At 50.0% G+C, this 24839-nt stretch overlaps 1 protein-coding gene across 1 annotated transcript in view; it reads right to left on the bottom strand.

Moving 5' to 3' along the window:
• The window catches only part of Ube2o (ubiquitin conjugating enzyme E2 O), a 48292-nt gene that overhangs the window by 7547 nt on the left and 15906 nt on the right, over positions 1-24839 (bottom strand). The window contains exons 2-8 of the mRNA XM_028752929.1: positions 4942-5001; positions 4675-4785; positions 2757-2854; positions 2364-2427; positions 941-1084; positions 426-535; positions 142-292 (exon numbers count right to left, since the gene is read on the bottom strand). Coding sequence (XP_028608762.1) covers positions 142-292; positions 426-535; positions 941-1084; positions 2364-2427; positions 2757-2854; positions 4675-4785; positions 4942-5001 — 738 coding nt within the window. The remainder of the gene's footprint in view (positions 1-141; positions 293-425; positions 536-940; positions 1085-2363; positions 2428-2756; positions 2855-4674; positions 4786-4941; positions 5002-24839) is intronic.

Genomic DNA, 24839 nt, shown 5'->3' with positions numbered 1-24839 from the left:
AGCTATACACACCTAAGTGGCCAGCAAGGGTCCTCAGGGCTGTTCCCTAAGGCCTAAAGCCCAGACCCACCTTGCTGGCTGTGGAAACGGCTCACAGCCAGTTCTTTTCACAGCCCACGCCCGCCCACCTCAAGGACATACCTTCTTGGCCATAGAGCCCTCCCCCTGGGCGCAGTTTTTTTCTGGACATTCCCAGGCAATCTTGGCCGGCTCTACCTTGGCTGGGAAGACATACAGACAGCGTTCCCCAAGCTGCCGCTGAGCATGGTCAAAGCATCCGAGACGCTTCACCCTGGAGAGAAGAACCGGGAGTTTGGCAGCACTTCTGAGAGCTCGGTGGGATGCTTGGTCCTCCTGTGCACTTATGGCCAGACCAAGACATGCTGAGGGTGAGTGCTGGGGTTTTGGGGTGGGGGAATGCTCACCTGCCTAGGTTTTCCTGAGTGATGACGGAAGGTGGAGGGCTAACGCTGTCCGTACCCCCAGGGCAGAAACTCTTGGTAATCCACGTGACTTTCAATTCTACAACCTGCACCTGAGGACAGTGGATAGGATACTCTCTTCAAATAGCTGCCCAGAGCTACCCAAAGCCCACCTCAACACAAATCAATCAACCAATCATCAGGGTTAGGGTTAGGGATGGATGGATGGATGGATGGATGGCCAGAAGTAGACGATGAAGGTCTGCAGCACCACACACAGATATACTGTAGCCACCCACCCATTAGGAGTCAGGGTCTCTCCTGTCTGCCCAAGCAGGGCAAGCAGAGGGATCACAGCCAGTCAGCCACCCCATGACTAGAGCCTAGGCTATTCCAATGCTCAAATCTCATTCAGGTCACCAGGGTTTGGGCTCTGGGGAGCAGCCTGGAGGGCAGCAGTTTAGCCTTAGGACCTGGAGCTCACAACTCTGCCCTCACCCCACCGGTTATGTCCTTACCTCCTCCACCACCACACGGAACTTGCTCTTGGTGCTGAGGACAGGCCTGACCCCCGAGAGCCACTGGACACTGGAGAAGATCTTGGCGGGGCCAATAAGTACTTGGCCCGGGTAGAAGCCATAGGAGTCATCAAAGAAGAGACCCTGCAGGGTTTGAGGGTGGAGCAAAGTGCACATGAGTTGGCTCTAGTGCAATTCACCTTGTGTACCTGATGCTGTAAAGGATGTCCTGTTGCTAGGAGACTGGCCGTTTAGGAATTTTTAGCTGTTAGAACTGTTTGACACTATGACCTTCAGTGTTGGTTCCCTCTTGGATTTCTGGGAACAGGATACTTTAAAAAAGCCAGGTGAGGCAGAGAAAAGGGGAGAGGGGCTTGCAGAGTGAGAGGAGAAGGCAGTTGGTGCAAAAGACTTGTTAGGAGACAGATGAGCCAGAACAGATAGGATACAACAGTTGTTATAATCTGGAGCTGCTGGTATTGGGAAAACTGGGAGAAGGGAGTGTTAAGCAGACTGTTGGGGAACCAAGTGGGGAACGGTTGGAAGAAACCTTTGAAGGGGCTGGGCTGGAAACCGGGAGGAGGGCCGGTAGGGAGTTAAGGAACTTGTTACTGTTTTTAAAAGCCAAGTAGATGGCCTTGGCTAGTCACATGACACAGCCTCCAGGATGGCTAGAGCAGTTTGCAGAGAATATACTTTCCAAGCCTGGGGCAAACCAGGTGCCAGGAATCATATTAAACGCAGCTGCAGACTGTTCTAGGCCCTAACAGGGTCTCAGGCAATGCATTGCTGGTGGTCAGGGGTCACACAATCAGGAGCAAGGCTCCAGAGAGCAATGGCACACACCTGAGTAATCATACATCTCTAGTACAAACTACCTCCATGTGATACTGTGCTGGTACATCCTGCTGGACATAGTAACTCCACACACCCAAAGGCCCACAGCATGGTGGCACACCAGCAATCCTAGCATTCAGGAGCTAAGAGTCTGTGTTGGAAGCTGGCCCAAGCTACAGAACAAGACTCTCTCAAAAACAAAACAAGTGGCTGGAGTGGTTAAGAGTGCTGGCTGCTCTTGCAGAGGGCCCACCCACATGGTGGCTCACTATCTCCTCTCATTCCAGTACCGGGGAGCTGACCTTTTCTTGCCTCCACATGTTCCTGTAAACACAGGTGCACACTCTACATTCTCCTTTTCTCTCATTTTCTCATAAAATAAATCCTACACCCTACCCTCAGTCAACAATCCAAGTAAGACTACTAACAAAGATGCTGCTAATGTTTTCTGGCCCTGCCCAAGCCTCAGGCTGCTCTGGTGCCCTCTTCCCCTTGCCTTACAGTCTTGTCTAGCCTCGACCAGTCCTTAGGCCTAAGTAGCTGAGTAGCAGGCAGGGGTGACTCCCTTCTGACAAAGCATATGTACCGAGTCGCTGACGTGAGGGCAGACATCATAGAGTTTGGCACCATCTTCTGTGTTCATGGAGCACCTGAAAGAGTAGACAGAGGCTGGGTCTCCACCAAGTACAGTAAGCACCAAACATCAGGGGTCAGAGGCTAGAACATGCCCTAAAACACACCATTCCTCACACGCAGAGCAGAGCACTGCCCTCACAGATACCTAAGTGAAACATGCTACCAAGCTCAGGAGCCTAAAACCTGAAGAATAGCGGGAGAGAAGAATTAGCAGCAGGATACAGGTGCTGAATGCCAGCATCATCCAATACTGCCTGGACCACAGCTGACCTCACAGGGCTGGAGAAACTCTCTCGCACCCATTCTGGTTGCACCCATTGTGGAGCCCTCGGCTGACACCCACCTGGCACCATTAGACAGCTTGAGGATGATCTGATTCTTCAAGTCGTAGACTTTTCCCAGCCAGCAGTCATAGGCGATGTAGTCTCCGTACATGAAGGGCTGGAGAGCCAGGAGAGAGCAGTGAGCAAGGGCACACCCCACAGCCTGGGCTCTTCTTTAACCCATTAGGATAGAAATATTCTAAACAATTTATCTGCACTGCATCCCAAGTCCCTTTCCTCTGAGTAGGCAGCAGTAGCCTGTGGGCTGCCTAGTGGGTGGGAGTGTCCCCCAGCAGCAGAGGACAGTATCAGGAGGCGGGAATGGGTGGGAGGTTGGTATAGGTAAAGACCATGAGTAAAGGTGAATCCGCCAGGAACGCTGAGCACAGTGTTTTCACTGTTGAAAAGAGTTCAGCAAACAGAAGCTAGCCCGAAGGCGCGTCCTCGTTTGGGACAACTGAAGCGAAATTCGATGAGAGTACTGAATTATAAGCAGTTGAATAAAACAGAACTCTTGTGTACACCTCATATAAAAATGAATAAGCAAAGAAACAGGGTAGTAGGCACAGCTCTTCCACAGAGAAGAATGTCAACCAATAGAAATAAGGGAACAGTGACTTAGGGAAGATACCACATGTGACTGTCAGAGCCGCGGCCTGTTTAAGTAGCACTGTTCTCAAGACTAAGGCTTGCAGATGACAGTCTGACACGGAAGCTAGTGCTATGTGGAACATAATCGTTGGGGGTAAAGGACACTCTTACAGTGCAGAGGGCTGTGAAGACCAACATGGCCTGAGTGCAGAGGGAGCAGCCCCAACAGCACAGGAGCGACTGAACACTCAAAAAAAAAAAAGCCCAGACACAGCTGCACAGCACAGAGGAATGCTGGGAGTGAGTCTGTCCATGAGACGACATCAGGCATGAGCTTTTCCAGCGTCACCGTTCAGGATGTGGTAGGCCATCCCAGATGGGAAAGAAAAAGAAGAACTGACAGGTAAACGCCAGGTATGTTCCTGGATAGGCTCAGGGCCCAGAGGGAAACGACAGCCGAGCAGTCTGAGGCTCAGGCAGTCTGGTGTCACCACTTACTCCCCTGTCTACTGGCTGCATCCAAACTTTGGAAAGTACAAAACGTAGTGGGCAGGGGTGCTGGGGGCTGTATGTGTAGCTTGCTTTCAGATGGCTCAGGAGATGAAGATGACGGGTCGGGGGGGGGGGGGGGGGTCAGGGGGAAGGGTCAGAGGGGAGGTCGGCTGCACACACTGGAGAGTGGGCACACAGACTTAGCACTTCTGAGTATGTTTAAAGAAATGATTAAAAAGGAATCTGTTTTGCTGCTACTTTTATGTGTGTTACTTTGCTGCAAGTGTGTGTGTGGGCTATGTGTGTGCCTGGTGTTCTCAGAGGCAGAAAGACAGATCCTCGGGATCTGTGTCCTTAGCAAGAACAAGTAGTCTTGCCTGTTGGACCATCTCTCCAGCCTTCCGAGTGCTGAATGGAGATGGAGAGATGCTCAGCAGTTCAGAGCACTGTCTGCTCTTGCTGAGGACCTGGGTTCCATTCCCAGCCCCCACATGGTGGCTTGTGCACAGTTCTCTCTGTTACTTCAGTTCCAGGGGATCCAATTCCCTCTTTTGGTATCAGACATGCAAGCGGTACATAGACCATATGCATGCAAAACACCCCCACACAACCAACAAACAAATGTCTGTGTCTGTGGTAGATGAGGAACAAAGCAGCCATGATCTTGCCATGATCTGTGCTGATCACAGCAGAGCACTCCCACCTCCTGTCTAGTAGCTCCCAGGCAAGGGCAACGCTGAGGCTGCCAGGAGCAGGCTGGCCACAGTGTCTAAGCACTGAGCCATCTGACCCACTAAGACTACACTTGGCAGGAGCAGCACAGAGACCATACAGCCAAGTCAGGAGGCCACTCACCCAGATGTGCTGGAGGTCCTTGCTATTGACAGGGTAGATGATGCAGTTGGTGCCAATGAGCTTGACAGCACAGTCAATGTTGACATCTATCACCGTGCCACACTGACTGTCCTGGGGGAGGAAGGACAGATTCCACACGGTTGCCATAGGACACCCCACCCAGACAATCCCTATGCTCTCCACTCCCCGAGCAAGGAGCTCTCTTCCAAACAAGAGTGGGAGCACAGAAGCTCAGGAGCCGGGACGGGATGGGGATGAGGGACTCACAGTTGAGCGCATGTGTCGGACCACATCCCGGGGCACCACAGAGCGGTCCTCTAGTTTCAGCTGTAAAGAAAATATCAATGAGAGGCCTGGAAACAGCAGATCTGAGGCAGAGTGCATTCCACCCAGGCACATCCCACCAAAGGCAGACAGAAGACCTTTGTATCTGCATCCCTCTCGCCCCACACAAACTGGAGATATTCTTGTGGACTGGAAAGCATAGCTATACCACACAAGGGCTCACTATACCACACAAGGGCTCACTCTAGTACAGGGTTTAGCTCACCCTACAAAAGCAAACATCTTGAAGAGTTAAACCCTTCTCAAAGTGTCTACCCTCTGTCCTTGCTTGGCTCATCAGTGCTCAGGAGTGGTTGAAGGACTGGCATGACACTGGGCAGTAGGCAGACCCTGAAGCCAACTGTCACTGGAGATACCACCCTTCTAATCTGGGTTATCCTGCCTGCCCAGCTGCAGCCTGCTCCTTATCTGTGGCATTGCAGAGCCTGTCCTGACCCAAGGGAACCCCCAGAACTGCCACCTACTGCCACTGGGCAGCCTCTATGGCCCGGGCAGAGCTGCTTCTCTGCAAGGCTGGTTTGTCTTCTCTGGTCTTGTGTCTCCAAATCTGGACTGCTCTGCCATTCTCGGGCAACCTGTAAGTGGTTGCTGCATCCCCACTGCTCAAAGACTGGCAAGCACACATCAGGGAGAACTACGCCTCAAACTCTCCCCAGTTCTCAGTAACCTCAGCCAAGGCCTCTCTGCTCTCAATTGTGAAAGGTGACTGCCAGAGGAGAAAGACAAACGCTCAAAAAGAAGTAAAGCTCATTAAAGCTCTGGTAAGGATAACTAAAACAAGCTCTAGAGGCAGGCAGTGACTTAGAGGGAAGCAATGAAGCACAGCAGCAAGCAGGAATGAGTGCATAAACTGCCTGCCACGGGGACCCAGGACCTGTTCCAGATGACAACACCGTGGTTGGTGTCAGCCTGCTGTTTCCATGTAGACACGGTACCTAGTAGCCAACACTGGGACCCGTGACAGGACTGAAGCCACAAAGGTGGCACTGGCATGCACACACAGCTAGTACACCCATCCAAGGCAGCCTGACTCCCCGTCCTCAGGGACATAGGCTGAGGTCCTGAAAGGCTGGCTTCAAGGCACTGAAGGGAGTGTGGAGTGGCCAGTGCCCTTTCTAACTGTGAAGACAGACACTTTGTGCCTGTCCCACCCTCAGCTTCACCTCAACTGCCTTCTTAGCTTAGAAGGCAAAACACCACCAATTGGGGCCTAAGTCATCACAGAAAACAGAAGCTGCATATGGGCGGGAAATTCAAGGAGTAGAGAGGTCTTGAGGAGAGCCTTGAGCGGAGTATGTAGACCATGGCCCTGTTGGCCTCTGTCAGGTCTAGGCACTGTCAGGGGTGGGGTTGGGGTGGGGAATGATCCACTTGTACAGGCCTTGATCGAAACCACCTCGTACAGGGCATGTAAAGTGGAGGCCTAGCTCTATGGATGAAACAGGAGACACTGTGTATCCGGAGGGATCCTATAGAAGTGTGCCCCCCATCCCCTCACACCGTCTTTAGGAGCTCTTCTAATCTTGTCATGGCAAGAAGCTCCAACTCCCCAGAGCCCTGCAGGCACTTGGAGCAGCAGGGAGGAAGTGACGGGGACAAAGAGGGGTAGGGTTACTGTGTGCCACTCTCCTGGCCTCGCCAGTCTTGAAGGGGGACAAGCAAGGCTCTCCTCATCCTCTGTGACTTTCCTCTTCACTCCCTTGTCTTTTCCCAAGACTTTCAAATATGCCAGTGTAGCTTGGGTGCCCCGACACTGCGTGGCTCTACCCTAGTGACCCCTTCTTTTCCTTCTAGCCCCAGCATGGCTATCTGCTTCTCAAGGCCTCAATGGCCCACTCTGTTAGGACCTGCTGTGGCTCTCGGGAACTTCCCCTGCACTGCTCACTCTAGGTCCCAGGCTGGTTTCTGAACACTGCATCTGTTACCCTTGAAGTGGCCACAACTCCATGAAGTACATGCTACCACCATCTTGACTGTCAACATTTTTACAGGTAAGCAAGCAGACACAGAGAAAGCCACATGGTCAAGGTCACAAAACTCACAAAAGCGACACAGCCTGGACCTGAATTTGGCAGCCTGACTCCTGTCTTTCTTTCTATCTATCTATCACACAGACACTTATCCCTCCCAAGAGATGCAGAGACAGGACCAGGTAAAACACACTTCCAGTGGGTCCACACATTTTCAAACAGAGCTTTGCCGTTTTAAAAAGCATCTGAGACATCTGGAAGACAGCTGTGCAGGGTCTGACTGCAGGCCTCACAGACTCCCTGAGGCTCCATCCCTGGGTCACAGGCACTGTGCTGGCTCTCCATTTCCCTTTCATCTAGAAAGGTCAAGTACTTACGTCACAGGTGCAGACATCACCAGGAAGTGAGCACTGCACCTGCCTGAAAGGAGATTCCAGGCGATATAGAGTGGTGGCTCAGCAGTCAAGAGTACTGACTGTTCTTCCAAAGGTCCTGAGTTCAATTCCCAGCAACCACATGGTGGCTTACAACCAACTGTAATGTCCTCTTCTGGTGTGTCTGAAAACAGCTACAGTGTACTCATATACATAAAATAAATATATCTTTAAAAAAAAAAGAAAAGAAAATCCCAAGTCCCTACTTCCAAGGAGTGTCCTGAGCATTGCCACCACAGCACCGACAGAGCTGAGAACGCATGGCTGTGACTGTATACACAGCCTCTGAAATGCTCCAATGTCTTTCTGCTGGGCACCAGCCGCTTCCTGTCAAAATGGGCAAGTTCATGAAACCGTGGAAAGTGATGTCTGTCCTGGCTGGACATCTACTCCAGTTGCAAAGAACACTGATGATGGCACCTCAGACTGTCCTTAACGTGACCCCCGAAAAGTGACAGCTGCCATGGGCAAGAAGACTGCCAAAAAATCCAAGATCAAGTCCTTTGTGAACGTTTGTAACTATAATCACCTCATGTCTACAAGTACTCTGGCTATCCTCTCGGATAACTGTTGTCAACAAGGATGCCTTTAGAAACAGCTCGAAACGCAAGGCTGGGGAGGCCAAGGTCAGTCTGAGGAATAATACAAGACAGGGAAGAACAAATGGTTTTTCCACAAGCTTCACTTTTAGGTATATTTTTGTTTCTATCATTAAAAATTAAAAAAAAAAGTAAGGAAAGGAAGGGAAGGGAAAAAGGAAAGGAAGGGAAAGGAAGAGGTGGGAAAGGAAAGGAAGGGGTGGGAAGCTCAGCACCTCAGCGTTTCCTAGTGAGCATCTAGCATTTCCTGGAGAGCATCAGTGAACGTAAGTTTTGGAACAGCAGAAAAGAAGCCGTGACACCAAATGCCAGGTTCTGTCTGGAGGAGTCAGTGTCCGTGTTTTCTGGACGGTTCAGCCTTAAAGCGGAACTCCCCTCCTCCACAGTATGGCCCTGAGTTGTTTTCAGAGGAGGCAACAGAGACTGCCCCTTGCCCTGTTCCATGCCATTACATGACCAGTATAGCCCCTCTTCTTGCCCACCCCCACCCCCAGTTAAGACAGGGTCTTATTGTGTAGCTCTGGCTGGCCTGAAACTCAGAGGTCTACCTGTCTCTGCCTCTTGAGTGCTGGAATTAAAGCTATGTGCCACATGCGCGCGCTCTCTCTCTCTCTCTCTCTCTCTCTCTCTCTCTCCCTCCCTCCCTCCCTCCCTCCCCGCCTCTAAGATTTTAGTATTTATGTGTATCTGTGTTTCTGTGCACTCATGTGTGTAGTGCCCATAGAGGCCAAAAGAGAGTGTTCAATCACTTGAGATTGGAGTTAGAAGCAGTTGTGAACTCCCTGACATGGGTGTTGGGAACCAAATTCAGGTCCCCTGGAAGGGTAGTCATCACTCTTAACAGCCCAGCCACTGCTCCAGCATATTTTACTTTTTTAAAAATTAAAAATAAAAATTATTAAGGCTCCCCAGCACTCACATGGCAGCTCACAACCATTGGTAACACAACCATTGGTAACCCCAGTTCCAGGGGACCCAATATCATCTTTGACTTCCTGGGCTAGTCATCACATATACTGATGCACACATATACATGCAGGCAAAACAACCATACACATAAAATAATAGTAAAGAAAATGAAGACTGACAGGAGGATACCGGCTACTAGCCTCTGGACTACACACACAACTGTACAGAGATGAGGGAAGGGCAGAGGCAAGGAAGGCTGTAGTCCCAGAAGAAGGCGCTGCTGTAGAGTGAGCAGGCGCTGTTGTCATTGGTTTGGGCTTCCAGACACCCATCTGCTAATGAAGTCACGTCCTCCGACTGTCCTGCTCTCAGTCTAGGGGCTCATTCATTAAACTGACCTTGGTCAGTCAGGTGTACTAAAAGTCTCCTGTATAAACCTTCCAGGACCCTGGCTGAGAACAGAAGGGAGCTCAAGACAGCTGCAGAGGACAGGCCCCTCACCCGAGGCAGAGCTGCCAGGAGGCCAGAGGAGTCATTTAGACATTTTATTTTTAATTCTGTGCATCTAGTGCATCTGTGTGTGGGCATGTGCACGTCCGTGTGCAGGTGTCCACAGAGTCCCTGAAGCTATAGTTATAGGCAACTGTAAGCCACCTGATATCAACTCTGGGAAGAAAACTTGGGTCCTCTGCAAGAGCCATCTCTCCAGTTCCCACAGGAAAGGCTTTAATGGGCCTAAGCATGTATGTCTGGAAAAAAGGAGCCACCAGCCATCTTGCTGCCACTTACCTCTTCAAAACCAGTGAAGGCCAGAACAGGAGGTGTGGCCAGGCTACAATCTCAGAGCAAGAAATCTGAGATTTCCCAGGGCCAGAGGTGTATCCAGGACCAGGTCTTTTTTTACTTGGGAGGGAACAGGAGTACCCAGCGCCAGGCAGGCCTCACACCTGCTGAAGCTTGATAACCAAGAGTCCAAAGAGAAACTGCCTGCCAGGCCCTCACTGCATCCCTGGATGAGGAGTGAGTGGAGAAACAGGGGTAGTTTGCAGTGGACCCTGTTTTAGACTTGTGTTCAAAAAGTGAGGTGCTCCTCTGCCCCCCAACTGACCGAGCTAGGCCACACAGGGACTGAAGCTATTCACCTGGCCAAGACTCCAGTTACTCCCTGAAGGGAACACTGTGCCAAGCTAGCTCGAAAGATTTAGTCCCAATCTGTTTGCTACTTCCCAAGGAGCTAAGTAAGCCACCCACTGCCTGCCCTCCACAGCCTGAGCTGGGTCTGAGTCCCAGACACACAACAGAAAAGAGAAACATGGACTAGGGATGTGTTAGAACCAGGACTAGCATGTTCCCTCCCTAGCGTTATGTTCTCAAAAACTGAAACCAGACAGTGAGTGGTCAGCCAGGGGGGCCGGGGGGGGGGGGGAGAAGAGAAGGCTTTGCTCAGCCTACTGTAGGTCCTGGCAAAGGTCCTGCCTCTAGTTCTGCTGTCCCTGAAAGGGCCTCCTGCTGCTGCATGTCTGCAGCCCCACTTACAGCATGCTGCCCTGCCTCGCTGTAAGGGCTGCTTCAGCCTCGCCCTCATCTAACTAAGTGGCCTGGGAAACTCCTCATGCCAGACTGAAGGGTCCATTCCTCTGTGGAAAGCTGAAACAGAAATCCTGTCACAGCAGACTCTCCTGTGTATATTACATACACACAGGAAGGGTAGATGCTACTTGAAGCCTTTTCAGTTGTATGTAATGAACACATGCATGTCCTGTGTCACAAAATAAACTGTTTACTGCGGGTCACTGTCAGAAAGTTTGGGATGCTTGAGACTCCTCATTGCACTCAAGTCTCTGCCTGCCAACCACGCATGGTCAGCCCAGCAGAGAGAGAGAGAGAGAGAGAGAGAGAGAGAGAGAGAGAGAGAGAGAGATCCCCTCACCAGCAACCAAACACCCACAACTACAGCATCTATTTGTTTACACTTAGACACTTTTCTGTGGAAACTTTGAAATGTCCCCACGTTACCTAGAGCAACAACTGAAGGAGTGATAGAAAAATAGAGCTTTCTGTTTGCTGAAGCCAGGCCTCTCTTTCAGTGTCTTCCCAACTCCACACTAGAATGGGCACGTGACTGGTCCAGGATTCCAGCTTGTGCCAGAGTAAGGGCTTTTGGGGGGTAGTTAAGCACCATGTGGCACAGTTGGTGGAACTCAGCTATCAGCACCTTGAAGTGAGAATGGAAGACTTGACTAGCAACACATACTTGGCCAGAGGGCCTCAAGTGCTTGGGAGAGGGGATGGGGGAGAGAAAAAAAAATGCTGGCCAAGTGTGGTGATGTACTCCTTTAACCCTAGCACTTGGGATGGGAGCAGGAGGGCTTCTGTGAGATTGAGGCCAGCCTGACTTATAATAGTTCAAGTTTCAGGGCAGCTGAGACATCATAGTGAGATCCTACCTCAAAAACCGATACATACATACATACACACATACATACATACATAGAGATAGTTTTAAAATTATTATTATCATTATTCTTATTACTGGCATCTTTGACTAAACCATGACAAACACACAATCCAGGAACCGCTCCACAGAGGTTCTTTAGGCACAGGCTGGAGTCCACCAAGTCAGTCAATAGTCTTTGAATGTTTCCTATCGATTCAGTACGAGACAAGAAGACAGACACGAGAGGTGGCGCTCACTTGCAAAGCCTAGCATGCACAAAGCCCTGGATTTGAGCCCCCATAAAAGGAAGAACGGAAGAGAGAAAGGTGGAATGTTTGAAATGATGAGCACAGGGACTTGGTGGCAGAGCTAGAAGTGAAGAATATGCAATCAGGAGAAACTGGGCTCTTTTGAAGAAGTAAAAATGAAAGACGCATGGTGGTGTGCAGCTGTCCTCTCAGCACTCAGGAGTTGGGGTCTTGGGTATGCTGCTACACAGAGAGACTGTCTCAAAACAGAAGAGAAAAAGAGGGGGGAAGATTAAGGAAATAGCTGAGACTGTATCCCTTGCAGCTATGTTCCCCAGGAGGAGAGGGAACTAGAGATCCAGGCTGAGTCAGTGAGCAGAGCTGGTCCCAGCCACCCTGTATGAGAAAGCCCACCTACCGGGACATCATTGGCTTTACAAACACATACTTGCTATTTCCAGGCTAGTGAGAAGAAAGCACCAGGGCATCCCAAGGTAACAACTACTGGTGAGCAGACACCAGAGCTAACCAAAATGGCTTCTGAGGGGTGACATCACTGCTTAGGTGAATCACTAAGTCCAAAGACTTCAAATAACCACCTTTCCACCTCCATTTCTTCTAGAACATGGCAGCAATAAGTACCTCAGGATAGAGAGCAGAACAAAAGCACCAACTGAAAAGTACTCAGAATACCTGGGAGCAAGTTCTGTCTATTCCTCAGGTAGAGAGACAAAACCACAGGAGGCAAAGTATACAGGGAAAAGTGGGATTCCAGGCATGGGGGAGGACACAAGAACCAGGTTTTGCTGAGGACACAGCACTGCCACTCCAAGTGGGTACCAAGGTATATCCTAGAAACCAGAAGTCTCCCTGTGGACAGGACAGCCCTGGGCTGGATGCACTCTTCCAGGTGCAAGCCCAGAGCTTATGTTCCACAGTCTTCAGGCACCCTGAGCGCCACCTGCCTGGCATCTCTTCTTGCCATAGGCCATGCTTCTGCTTTACTACATGAGTGGTCTGCTTGAGGAATACATCCCTACAGAACCCCCAAAGTAGGCCAGCATGGCCCTCAGGGACTAGAGCACCAAGGCAGGCTTTTGAGGAGCTAATAGCTCAGCTGGAGAAGCCAAACACTCGTGAAAGCACAAAGGCTGGAACGAGATGCAGAAATAATAGTTGTATCATGACTTCAGTGCATTATTAAATTGGAAGGATTTTAAGTCTGTCAGGGAGAGTCCTGAGTAATGGCCACAATGAACTGTGTAGCATTAATAACCTTCTAGGTTATGTGGTCCACACTCTCTACCTAACCCCTTTTATGCACTGGGATGCCCCCATCCAAGGGACGGCTTACGGCCAGAGGTTGAATCTGAGCATATCGGAATACAGAGAGGGCAAAGTGTGTCTGTCTTCACAGGTTACTGCTAAGACCCCTCAACAGGATGACAAAAAGCTCTTGGCTACAGGAAGAAACAGCAACACTCAAGCCCCAAGACAGGAAAAAGGTGCTATCTCAGGCCCAGAAGAAGTAGCTGAAGGAAAGAGGACAAGTTGAGCTTTGCAGCTGGGCACCTCAAGGGGAGGTCTGGTCCCAACCACAATGAAGTGAGCTTCACAGCCAGGTCCAGCCAGGGACAAGATAGCAGGCTGTGGCACTCTGTAGGAACAGGTAGAACACAGACAAGAGTACCAAGACCAGAACCAAGGAGCCCCCTAGGAGTGCCCACCTTTTAGAGGATTCTTTGATCTCATGAGCTCACCATAAACCTGACAGCGGATATAGGTCCTGAAAGCACCAGCTGGGTTTCAAGATGCTGCATTTTACATTAAGCAACCACAAGGTGGCGCATGGCTGACCACATGCTGTTGAGCCGCTTTTGAAGAGCAACTAATTGGTGGAAACAGACAAGGGACCCCTTAAAATGAGAGGAGTCTGGTAATGAATTCTGATTGGCATCAGTGAGGTCACAGAGAAGTGAAAACCTGAGGTGGCCAGAAGAGCTCTCAGGACCCTGGGGGGGAAGGGGGTGTTTTGGGTGGCTGCTGATCAGAATCCCAGTAAGTGCTTTAAAGATTGTTCTGGCACAGGAGATGGCTGGCTCAGCAGTTAAGACCACTGACTGCTCTTCCAGAGTACCAGGGTTCAGTTCCCAGCAACCATATGGTAACTGACAGCAGTCTGTAATTCCAGCCCCACTGGATCCAACACCTTCTAATCTCTACCAGACATACACATGGTGCAAGCCACTAATACATGTATAGTATATATAGTGGTACGTACGTGCCTTTAATCAGCATTTGAGAGGCAGAGCCAGAGTTTGAGGTCATCCTGGTCTACATAAAGAAAGTTCCTAGCTAGCTAAGGCTACACAGTGAGACCCTGTTTCAAAGAAGAAAAAAAGAAAACAGAAACAAGAATAAATTTCTAATTAAACTAGAATTCTCATTTGTCACTTCAAACCTACTGAATGAATATGTGGATGAAGACAGCAATGTTCACATAGTCCCTCAACCCCCACTCCCCAAGGGCCTGGACACCAGACCCAGAGCATGGGTGGCACACTCCACCGCTGACATAAAAATCCATTCCTTTTCTTTTGTTTCTTTCTTCAGGCCTCACTACATAGCCCAGAGACACCTGACCTTGATTCATGATCTCCTACCTCAGACTCCTGAGTGCTGTGATCACAGGAGTGCGCTATCACACTCCACTGGGACATTTGTTTTTAATAGACTGGCCTGCAGATCAAGGTGTTAAAACATGGTGGCTTAAAATAATTAACACCATGCACTACTCAGAATTTCCTGACAACTCTTTCTGTGGTTTAGCCTGGGGACAGACACACTGGCACCAAGTCCTCAAAGGATATGGCCTCAGCTTTGAGAGACTGCTCAGGAGGGCCAGTACTAGGGGGATGGGAAGTGCTGAGAATGACAGATACAGAGGCAAGAACTGGGCCCAGCCAGCTGTTGCCATGGAAGCAAAGATCAGATTCTGCCAGTGCGCAGAAGACACTGGCTACTCTTAAGCCTTCCAGGTGGAAGGGCTTCCTGCACAAGCGCACAGTTTAGAGGTAGGATCCTGGTCATGAGTAAGCTGTGGCTCTGGAGGGAGGATGTGGTCTTAATCACTGGGACAGCCCTTGGTGCCATCTTGCAGGTGTGCCTCCTGCTTTGCCCCCAACTGTATAATGTGATCTTTTGGTAGTGTCAAGCCACCACCCTTCCCGAAAGGCTGAAGCAAAGAGCTTCACCCAGGCAGGACAGTGACTTGCTGTGGCCATGCTCTCCAAAGCTGCAAAACGACAGCTAATCAATAGCCACTCCCACAGAGTGCATCCTGCCTTGCTAGGCAGGGTCGCCTGAGAAAGGAGTCACTCAGCACTGCTATTTTTAAAACTGAAAATATGGTAAGAAAAAGCCGTTCAAACAATCCATGCAAGCCTTGATCCGAGGCTGTGGGGGCAAAGGAAGGTTCCTTCCCACTGACGTATGAGGTGCTCATCTTCCTATGGCACTCGGTTCCTGAATGTTCTTCCTTTTGTTTTTAGATCATTCCTGGTGGCCAAAGAAGACGACACTAGAACTTTCCAGTGACATGCAGCTGAGCAAACTCACACACAGGCAGGGAGAGTACTCATGACCTACCAGAATGACTGTGAAACAGCACTGCCCGTCCTTTTGTGAAACAGGCACTGCAGCCGTGCCTGCTGGGACTTTTTTTCCACAGGGAAGCAAAAGCTTGGGAAAGGCATGGAAAGCCGTGGATGAGATGTAAGATCCCAGGGATGAGAGTAGCTGGGACAGTGCCAAAAGTCTGTAAAGTCTGGCACATACCAGTGCTGTCCTCCTGCCCATGGTCAGGCTGGCCTTGCTGAGCGGCAGAGGTACCTGAGCACTCATTCTCCTGGGCTCTCAACACTCACCTCTAACCTTGTGTCTTCCCTCCTTCTAGCTCCCCAGACTACTGGAATTTGGTCAGAACAAGAAAAGTACCTTCTAAACCAGTGTTTCTCAACCCGTGGGACAGGGTCACATACCAGATAGTCTACATTTCAGGTATTTACATTATGATTCTTAACTAGCAGAATTCAGTCATGAAGTAGCAATGAAATAATTTTATAGTTGGGGTCACTGTGGGACTGCGTAAGGGTATCCTGGGTCATGGTTGAGCAGGTGCCTAGAACCCCGAGATTCTGCGTGGAATTCTGCGCAAGAACTGGCAGGAGTGCGGTGTTCCCCCCCCACCCCCCATCATCCAGGATCCTGAAAAGCAGTCACGGTCTCCATAGAGTCACATAGGCCAGGCTATAGGCCTCAGGCCCTAGGGATTTACATACTAATGAAGGCCAGAGGGCAGAGCAAATTAAACATGCCTCCCCCAGATCCTCCTCCTTTCTCCCTCCCTATATAACTCGGGACTGCCCTGAGTTTTTGGGGGTACACCTAGATCCATCTATTATCCGCCATGACAATAAACCTTTTTGGAACCAAGGACTTCCTTGTGTTACTGGGGCCTGCCGCCGCCAAGGCCCTCAGGCCGCTGGAACCATAGGATCCCCTCCCGAATGTGGGACCCACCAGGCGGCGGAAGCCCCTGTGGCGGCCTTCTTAAATTTTCCCCACAGGTCACCACTAACTAGTACATTACCACAGGTATTGTATTAAAGGGTAGCAGCATTCTCAAGGAAGGTTGAGAAACACTGATCTAAAACAAATTAAATATAAACGTGCAGCAGTCTGAGGTGACTGGCAAGGCTGGGCAAGCTGTAGAGACTGGTCACTACCCACCTGAAAGCAGGCAGGCAGGGAAGTCCCATGGATGGGTGCTGTGGACTTTCTCCAGCAGGCCTTTTTCCCTGGCAGAAAATGGGGAATGTCACACCTGAACCCAACCAAAGAACAACACTAAACAAAGAAGAGCAGCCAGCACTCTAGACTTAGGCTGACCCACAATACCACACTCCTCAGCCTCATCGAAGCTACCAGTACCCAGGTTTGAGGGCCAGCCTTCTACTCACAGGCTAGAGTCAGCCGCACTGGGGAGGCAGACAGTACAACTGGCATGTAGGGGCTCCAACCCTGGAAGGAAGGTATAGAATGCTTTGGTAGTCCCCTCTCCTACCTGGGTTGGCACTATTTCCCTTATTCCTGGGCCCTGAGGGGCTGGAACGGGGGTGGGTGGGTGGGGGACCGGATGGGATGTGTGCACACAACAGGCCTGGAAACTAAAGATGACCAGAAGGAGCACCAGTCTTGAATGGCCCCATACCCAAAGACCACCAATTGTACTCCAGAAGGATGAGAACAGAATGCATCTCAAGGGCCCCTTAAACCTGTCTCTTAAGGGAGAGTGGCCCAGCTATACTAAGCCAGGATGTGTGCTATACTAAGCTGGGAGGCGCTGCAAACAGAGATTCCATCTTTTGCTCTCCCATGTATCCACCCCTTTCCAAGTAAGGCAGACAATATGCCCAGTTTAAACCAAGGTACAGGGGTGGGGTATGAGCAGGAGGCATCTAACATTAACACAGTAGTGTCCAAGCTCACCTTTCCTCCCCAAAGGGCTGGGCAGAAACACGGTTACCCAATAAGAAGTCTCAGCTCCTGCTGGCTGGCTGGCTTTCTCTCGTTTTCTATGCTACTCACTTGCTCCAGGGCACACTGTCCATTCATCTAGTCAATCCAACACTACTGGGTGTCTATGGGTTCCACAGACCCTGTCCCAGATGCTAATGAGACACGGAGAGACTAGCTCAGGCAAGCACAGGGTGGGAACATGCACTCCACATGTCCAACATGGCTACACTCATCTCCTGCCCAGATGTCACTTCTCTGACAGCTCTGTCAAGAAGCACTCTGATGTCCCTGACCCTTGCTTTCCTTTTCTCCACAGCACTTTATGGACTTTGATTCCCTGTGTCTCTGGATGTGTATGGATCCAAGTGTGAACCCCATGTGGGTAGGCAGTGTCCTCACAGCATCCCCAACACAGGAAGAATTACCTAAGGGGCTGCTGCAGACACAGTGCAGGGGAAGTCCAGGACAGAGGACACGTGTCAAGAGTGGTAAGCAGTACCCAGTGCGGTGGAGAGACCCAGTGTCACACTCAACCCAGAGGGTGGTGTGAGAAGAAGCCTCACTGGTGGGGCTAGAGAACCCGGAAAAGAGGGATGGGCTCATGTTCCTTGGAGGACTAGGACCAAAAAAGAGGGGAAAGGAAGAGGCAGGTGAGGAAATGCATAGGCTGGAGAGGTGGCTTGTTGTTAAGGCTAAGAGAAAGCACTTGCAAAGGCAAGAGTTAGATCTCAAGACCCACATTGGGTGGTTCACAACTGCATGCAATTCCAGCTTCAGGAGACCTAATGCCCTCTTCAGGTCTCTGTGGGCACCTGAATGCATAAACATATACATATACACAGAACTAGAAATAAGATCAACTTTTTTAGGTGGCTAGACAGGAAACTGCAGAGGGAAGCTGGGATGGACAAGCGAGCCATAGCTCTCGGAGGCAGTCTAGAACACTGTCTACACAGAACCCGAGCACAGGAGGAAACTAGGTCCATGTCAGTGGGCCTCAGTCAGAAACTGCTCCCTCTGGAAAGCTGGGTTTCCAGTAGGCTGTTAGGATTCCCACGGCCAGAGCAGTGCCAGCTGCTGTCACCTAAAGAGGCCACGGCAGTTTTACAGCAGTTTTACACCTTAAAGGTGGACAAGCTTTCAGGTCCCCAAAAGGCTCCTGCAGCAGCCCCTTTCTGCTATATCGGTTCCCCTCAAGCAGGCCAGCACTGGTCAGGGAGAGTGGTCCCCAATGGCTAACTGTTAGTAACCCACACTTATTGTATAAACTAGCTATCAAGTTGAGTCCCTGTGTTCTCAATTGTTACTTGTTGTGCTGGAGACCAGGCTGGCAGGATTATAAATGTTTTCTCGATTCTTCACCTGCCCTAAAAGAAAGCACACTGCTGGGGGAGAGGTCACATCACCTTCAATGCCAAAAGGCAAAACAGAGATGGACAGTAGTGTGCTGCTGCTGCTTGGCTCAGCTTGGTTTTCTGCATACTAAAGAGCTGGCACTGAAGCAGACTGAGCAGGGCAGGAAGGGAGAGCAGAGTAAGGGCCAGGTGGAGACAGTGGCAGGGAAGTCGGGTTAAGTCGGATGGGCTAGCTGAGGGACTGCCCCAGCAGCCTGACAGGATACAAATATTTTCGTGTATGTCATTATTAAGCCCCAAGTGGGATCCTCCAAGAGCCCAGCAATAGCTGGCCACAGCAGGCACATGAACCTATGCACAGTTCTGGCCGATGTCCTGGCCCAACTGTTTGTCTTCCATATTAGCTACACTCCCACTGCTGTGAGACAATGTATAAAAGTGCTTAACTGGGCTCACCGTTTCAGAGGGTTCGAGTCCAGGACGGGGAGTAAGGCCAAGTCTGTAGGAACAACTGAGAGCTCACCTCCTGATCTATCCACAGCAGGCAGGGAGAACATACTGGGAATGAGGCAAGTCCTTTGACTCACTTCCAGTGACACCTCCTCCAATAAGGCCACACCTCCAAATTCCCCAACATACCACCACCTGGAGTCCAAGTCTCCACACACAGGGGCTTACAGTGGCCATTCTCATTCAGATTACCACACCTTCCATCCCACCACTTGCTCACCTACCTAGTGGACTACGTGACTGTATGATCAGAGTCCATGGTATGGACCTTGTAGCATGGACCCTGTAGATGGAGTTGTGCTTGGACCCTTAAAACAATGATTTTAAATCTGATGGTTGAAACCAAGTATCTATGTAGGATTCCAATTCAGAAAGAGACCTTTAAATTCTTAGACGGCCATGATTCCTAACTCTGCAGGTATAGTGAGTGTCACACTTGCAAAGGTGAGAGATTCACCAGTCTCAGGAGGCCTGTTTAGTCTCCAGAAGGGCCTGTCTGTCTATCCACTGCCAGCACAACAATCCCCCATTCTAGTGGACAGGTGAGCCTGCTGAACACTCCAGCTGGGTGAGGGCTGAACACTCATGGGGGCTGGACAGACAGGAGATCTACAGGGGACAGGAAAGCCAGCACTTAGGAAAATGGGAAACTATCTTGTTAATATTTTTACCTTCACAACACTGATTTAATTTGTAGGGGGAGAGGGTTATGTGTGCCCATGCGTGAGCATGTCCCATTGCACGTATGTGTGTATATGTGTGTGGAGGCCATAGGTTAACCTTGAGTGTTTACTCATTCCTCAGCAGCTGTCCACTTAGTTTTGAAAGGGTCTCACTAAGACCACAGCTTCTCCTATGGGCAAGGCAGGACAGCAAGTCCCAAGGATCTTCCTGTCTCCACCTCTGGTGTATGGGTTCTAGAACTCACCACATCTGACTTCTTCACATGGGACTGAACTGGGATAAGTAGTTTTCTGTCGCCTCACTCCTGCTTGTTGTTTAAGACAGGGTCTTGCTATGCAGCCCAGGCTGGCCTGGAACTCTCAGTCCTCCTGACAGCGTTTAGACTGAAGGGATCAAAGGCATGCAACTTGGCAGTATTCACTCACTATGCATTCAAACTATAGCCTAGCTATATAAATGATGAACAGTAGTTCTCAGCTCGGGTGAGCTGTTGGTGGCAGGGGACTGCCTCAGCTTCTCACATCCTGTTCTAGAATGCTAAGATCAGATAAGATCAGAGTCTCTAGGGGTAACCCAGGTGTTGGGTTTTGTTTTTTGTTTGTTTTGAAACAGGGTTTCTCTGTGTAGCCCTGGCTGTCTTGAAATTCACCCTCCAGACAAGGCTGGCCTAGAACTCAGAGATCTGCCTGCCTCTGCCTTCCAAATTGTTGGGATTAAAGGCATGCGCCACTACAATTTTCTTACTTATATATTTTTATTTTATGCCTATGGGTGTTTTGCCTGCATAGATGGTCTGTGTGCCACACCCATGTCTGGTGCCCACAGAGGCCAGAAGAGGGTGACAGACCCCTTCAACTTAAATAGGTGCTAGGACTTGAGTCCAGGTCCTCTGGAAGAGCAGCCAGTGCTCTAACTGCTGAGCTATCTTCCCAGCCCCCAAAGCATGGCTTTAATTGATATATATGTATCAGTCTATATGCTTCACGTATGCAGGTGAGACTTTCTTGCGGGCATAGATAGTCAACACTTTACACTTATAAGATTCCTAAATGCTAAACTAAAACAATCCTTACCATAGTCACCCAACATAAATAGCAACACATGTGCCCTGAGCACAGCTGCCCCTGCATGCACTAGCAACCAAGACCCACTGGGGAAACTCAGGACCTCCCACCCAAAGCACAAGGCAGGGTCCTCCTTTCCTGTGACTGTCAAGTGCCAAATGACCCAGGAAAACTGCACTTCCTGAAGGGCTGTGGTCCTGCCACGCAACAGACAGTTCATGCTACTCTTATGAGGGTCGTACTCCAAACTTCCAGAGGCTACAAACCAGGCCTACGGCCTCTGCCTCTGACAAATCAACACTGGGCATGGCACATTGCAGTCTGAGTGACAGTATCCTGGAAAAGGCACACACCATCTAGAAAGACCCAGGGAAGGTATGCAGCTCAAGATTTAGAACTAGAGCTCTGTTGCTAGGAAGATTTGAGGTTTACTGCCTTCAGTTGCGCAGGGCCAACAGTATTTATAGACAGGAACGGGGTTTAACTACCAAAGTGACACAAGACACCGGCACACAAGTGGCGTGACTCGAAGTCAGACAGGTCTCAACTCACAGCCTCACAAGCAGGCCAGCAAAGAATCCGATTCAAAAACAGACAAACGAGGGGGCTGAGAGAAGGCTCAGTGTTTAAGAGCATAGGCCGTGCCGGGCAGTGGTGGCGCACGCCTTTAATCCTAGCACTTGGGAGGCAGAGGCAGGCGGATTTCTGAGTTCGAGGCCAGCCTGGTCTACAGAGTGAGTTCCAGGACAGCCAGGGCTATACAGAGAAACCCTGTCTCGAAAAACCAAAAAAAAAAAAAAAAAAAGCACAGGCCAGTCTTGCAGAGAACTTGGGTTCAGTTCCCAGCACAACCAACGTATCTCACAACCATCTGTAACCACAGTTCCTGGAATCCAACACCCTATTGTGGTCTCCATGGGTACCAGCATATAATTGATACAAGACATGCATACAGGCAAACACTTTACACAAAATGATCTTTTAAAAAAGCCAAAAAAAAGTCCCCCCCCCAAAAAAAAACCCACCAGAATTCTAGCATTAGAGAGCCAGAGGCAGGCAGTTTTCTAAGTTTGAGGCCCAGCCTGGTCTACAAAGTGACCAGGACAGCCAGGGCTACACAGAGAAACCCTGTCTCAAAAAGCAACAACAAATCAAAGCAAAAGCAATCTACTTAAATACTCACGTGTTCAGCAAAACCACGCACACAAACAAGGAACAACAGGACCACACCAGGAACTAAGGAAACGCAGCTCTATCCCAGTGTGGGCGCCCTGGGTAAAGGCCCTGCGGCTCCAGCCTGGCAAGTGGAGTTCCAAGCTCAGAACCCAAGGAAAAGTAGAGAGAAAAAGCCAACTGGACAGTTCCAACAGGGGCAAATGCCAAGGGAGGGCTGAAAGAATGTCAGGGTATTGATAGAAATACACTGTCCCTCAAGCTAATCGTCCCCTCCCCATTCTAATTCAAAACAGCCCTGACTCATCAACCCCATCTGTGGCACCAGAGGCTACTGATAAAACAACACCCCAAGAGGGACCCCAGGACTCCCTAAACAGCAGAGCCAGCCTGTTTCCCGAGGCAACACTGAACCGGACCAGCTGAGCAGACTGGCAGCCACATTTCAGAGAAGGAAGGAAGGAAGGAGGGGACATCCTAAACAGCTCTAAGGGATAGGATGGAAACCAAAGGCTGGGCTGAGCCAGACCCAACTATGCAGGTTCAAAGCAGTGACCTGCAGACTGTACGGCTTTATGTTACAGAGAAAGCTTTACGCATAGAGAAGTAAAGACAAGAGATACGCAGTGACATGGGCTGAGGTCCCCAGCTACTTGGGAGGCCAAAGCAGGAGGCTCATTTGTATGTAGGATAAATTCTTTATGGTCAAGACCACAGGGACCAAGAGAAAAGAACTCTGTGAGGCAAGGGCTGGCTGGTCTGAGTGTTTGAGCCCAGCATGGTCTACATAGTGAGATCCAGGACAGCCAGGGTTCTAGAGAGACCCTACCTCAAAACAAACAATTAAAAACACGGGTGTGGTGGTACACAACTGTACTTCCATTCCTTATGAAGCTGAGAAAGGAGGACTGTGATGAGTTCAAGGCCTGCCCAGCTACGTAGGGAGAGCCTAAAAAAAAAGACAAAACCCCAAAACTACAGGTGGGGCCTGGGGCTGGGAATGTGGCTTAGTGGGTAGAGTACTTGCCTAGCAAGCCAGAGCTCCAGGTTTGATTGTCAAAACTACATAAAGCAGGGATGATGGCACACGACAATCTTGGCACTCAGGATGGAGGAAGCAGGAGCTGAAGAGTTCAAGTGTTATATAAAACAAGAACAGGAAAATAACCCAGACATATACGCCAGAATATGCATATCGGGACACAGAGCCCATCTCTGGTGAATGGAAACAGAATCATGAACATGCTCTTCTGGCCTTTTTGGAATACTGTGCCATTTCCATGTATCTGTTAAGACACGGGAACACGGGCTGGAGAGATGGCTCAGCGGTTAAGAGCACTGACTGCTCTGCCAGAGGTCCTGAGTTCAGTTCCCACCAATCACACGGTGGCTCACAACCGTCTGTAATGGGATCTGATGCCCTCTTCTGGTGTGTCTGAAGACAGCTACAGCATACTCATCACATATATAAAATAAATAAATAGTAAATAAATAGATAAAGACATGGGAACGTAAGCCAGCCTTAAGTCTAGAGATCAACAATGTGCTCTGCATATTTCAAAAGCCTAAAGGTGAGATTTTGATAGTTTCCATCAGGAAGAAACATCAAAAGGGTTTCAAGTGTAGTTCAGTGGGCGCACACTTGCCTAGCACTCAAAGGCTCTGAGACTGATCTCCAGCTCAGCCAGGAATAGTTTTAAGGAGCAAACCAGCAGTAGTCCGCTGTACCTTCAATCATACTAAGTGGGCTTCCAACCACAAGTGGGGAGAGAGAGACAAGCAGAGGAAACTGTCCCATAATGTCAGGTGCTCTGCTCAGCACCTCAAAGGTTATTCAATTCTCAGGGAGCAGAAATCTGTCACTTCTAGTTGTCATGGCAATCACCGCTCTTGCTGCGCATGCTCCTCCCGGCTCACTTCACCCCCTGGTCTATTTGTATGCACAGGGCCGTATGGCACGTAACTCAGGATGCCACAGACCAACCAATCTGTTGGGAAAAAGGGTAGCCCAGCCCAGGGTGCAGGCAGCAGCTAACCAGCTGTGGCCCAAGCCCTCTAGATCCTGCTAATGAGCTAGGGGTCTAGCATGTCACCCCAAATCCTCACCACCCTGCTGGGTGGCGGGCACTACCTACTGAGATGACAGAAAACATGAGCCAAAGGTCTTTAAATGGACCCAGTAATTCCATGTTGAAATTTATCCTAAGCAAACTAAGGCATAAAGATGTTAAAAGTGGAATGTCCAAGTGTACTGAAGCAGTCCCCATCCCTTAAACTGAGAGCACCTGAGCAGGTCCAGGAGGAGGCAGACCAGACAGACCCTCTCTAAGGGCACTGCATGCACTCAGCAGAAGCCCTGTAAAGCTGCTTTTCTAGGGCCTACGTGGGCAGCTCAGTCAATAGTGTGCTTGCCAGACGAGCATGAGGACCAGAGTTCACATTCCACAGCTCACTGGCCAACCAACCTAGTTCAAATACAAGCAGCATTAGGCCAAACCACTACGGAGCCCTGTCTCACAACAGTAGGGAGAGAATCATCAGGAAGACATGAGACAACCTTTGATTCTACATGCATGCTTGTGCACGCATACACACACATACATACATACACACACACACACACACACGTGAACAAACCAACAGTGCTCTTTTGAGGCAGAAAGGCTTTCTGACACACAGACCCCTCCACCCATGAACCTCTATCTCAGGATCACTATGGGAAAAGAAGGACCCAAGGGGCCTCTGAAAGAGCAGGATCACTTCACTCTCTAACCTGTGCCAAGTGCTTGGTCTACATGGTTGACAAACACTGACCGCACTGCATCCACTACAGCAAAGGTCCTGTGTACTGCAACTG

Source organism: Grammomys surdaster, unplaced genomic scaffold, assembly GCF_004785775.1.
Source record: "Grammomys surdaster isolate TR1022 unplaced genomic scaffold, NIH_TR_1.0 125940, whole genome shotgun sequence".
Classification (NCBI taxonomy): Eukaryota; Metazoa; Chordata; class Mammalia; order Rodentia; family Muridae; genus Grammomys; species Grammomys surdaster.
Note: the sequence above shows the minus strand (reverse complement) of the source record. Positions and strands in the feature narration are given on the sequence as shown.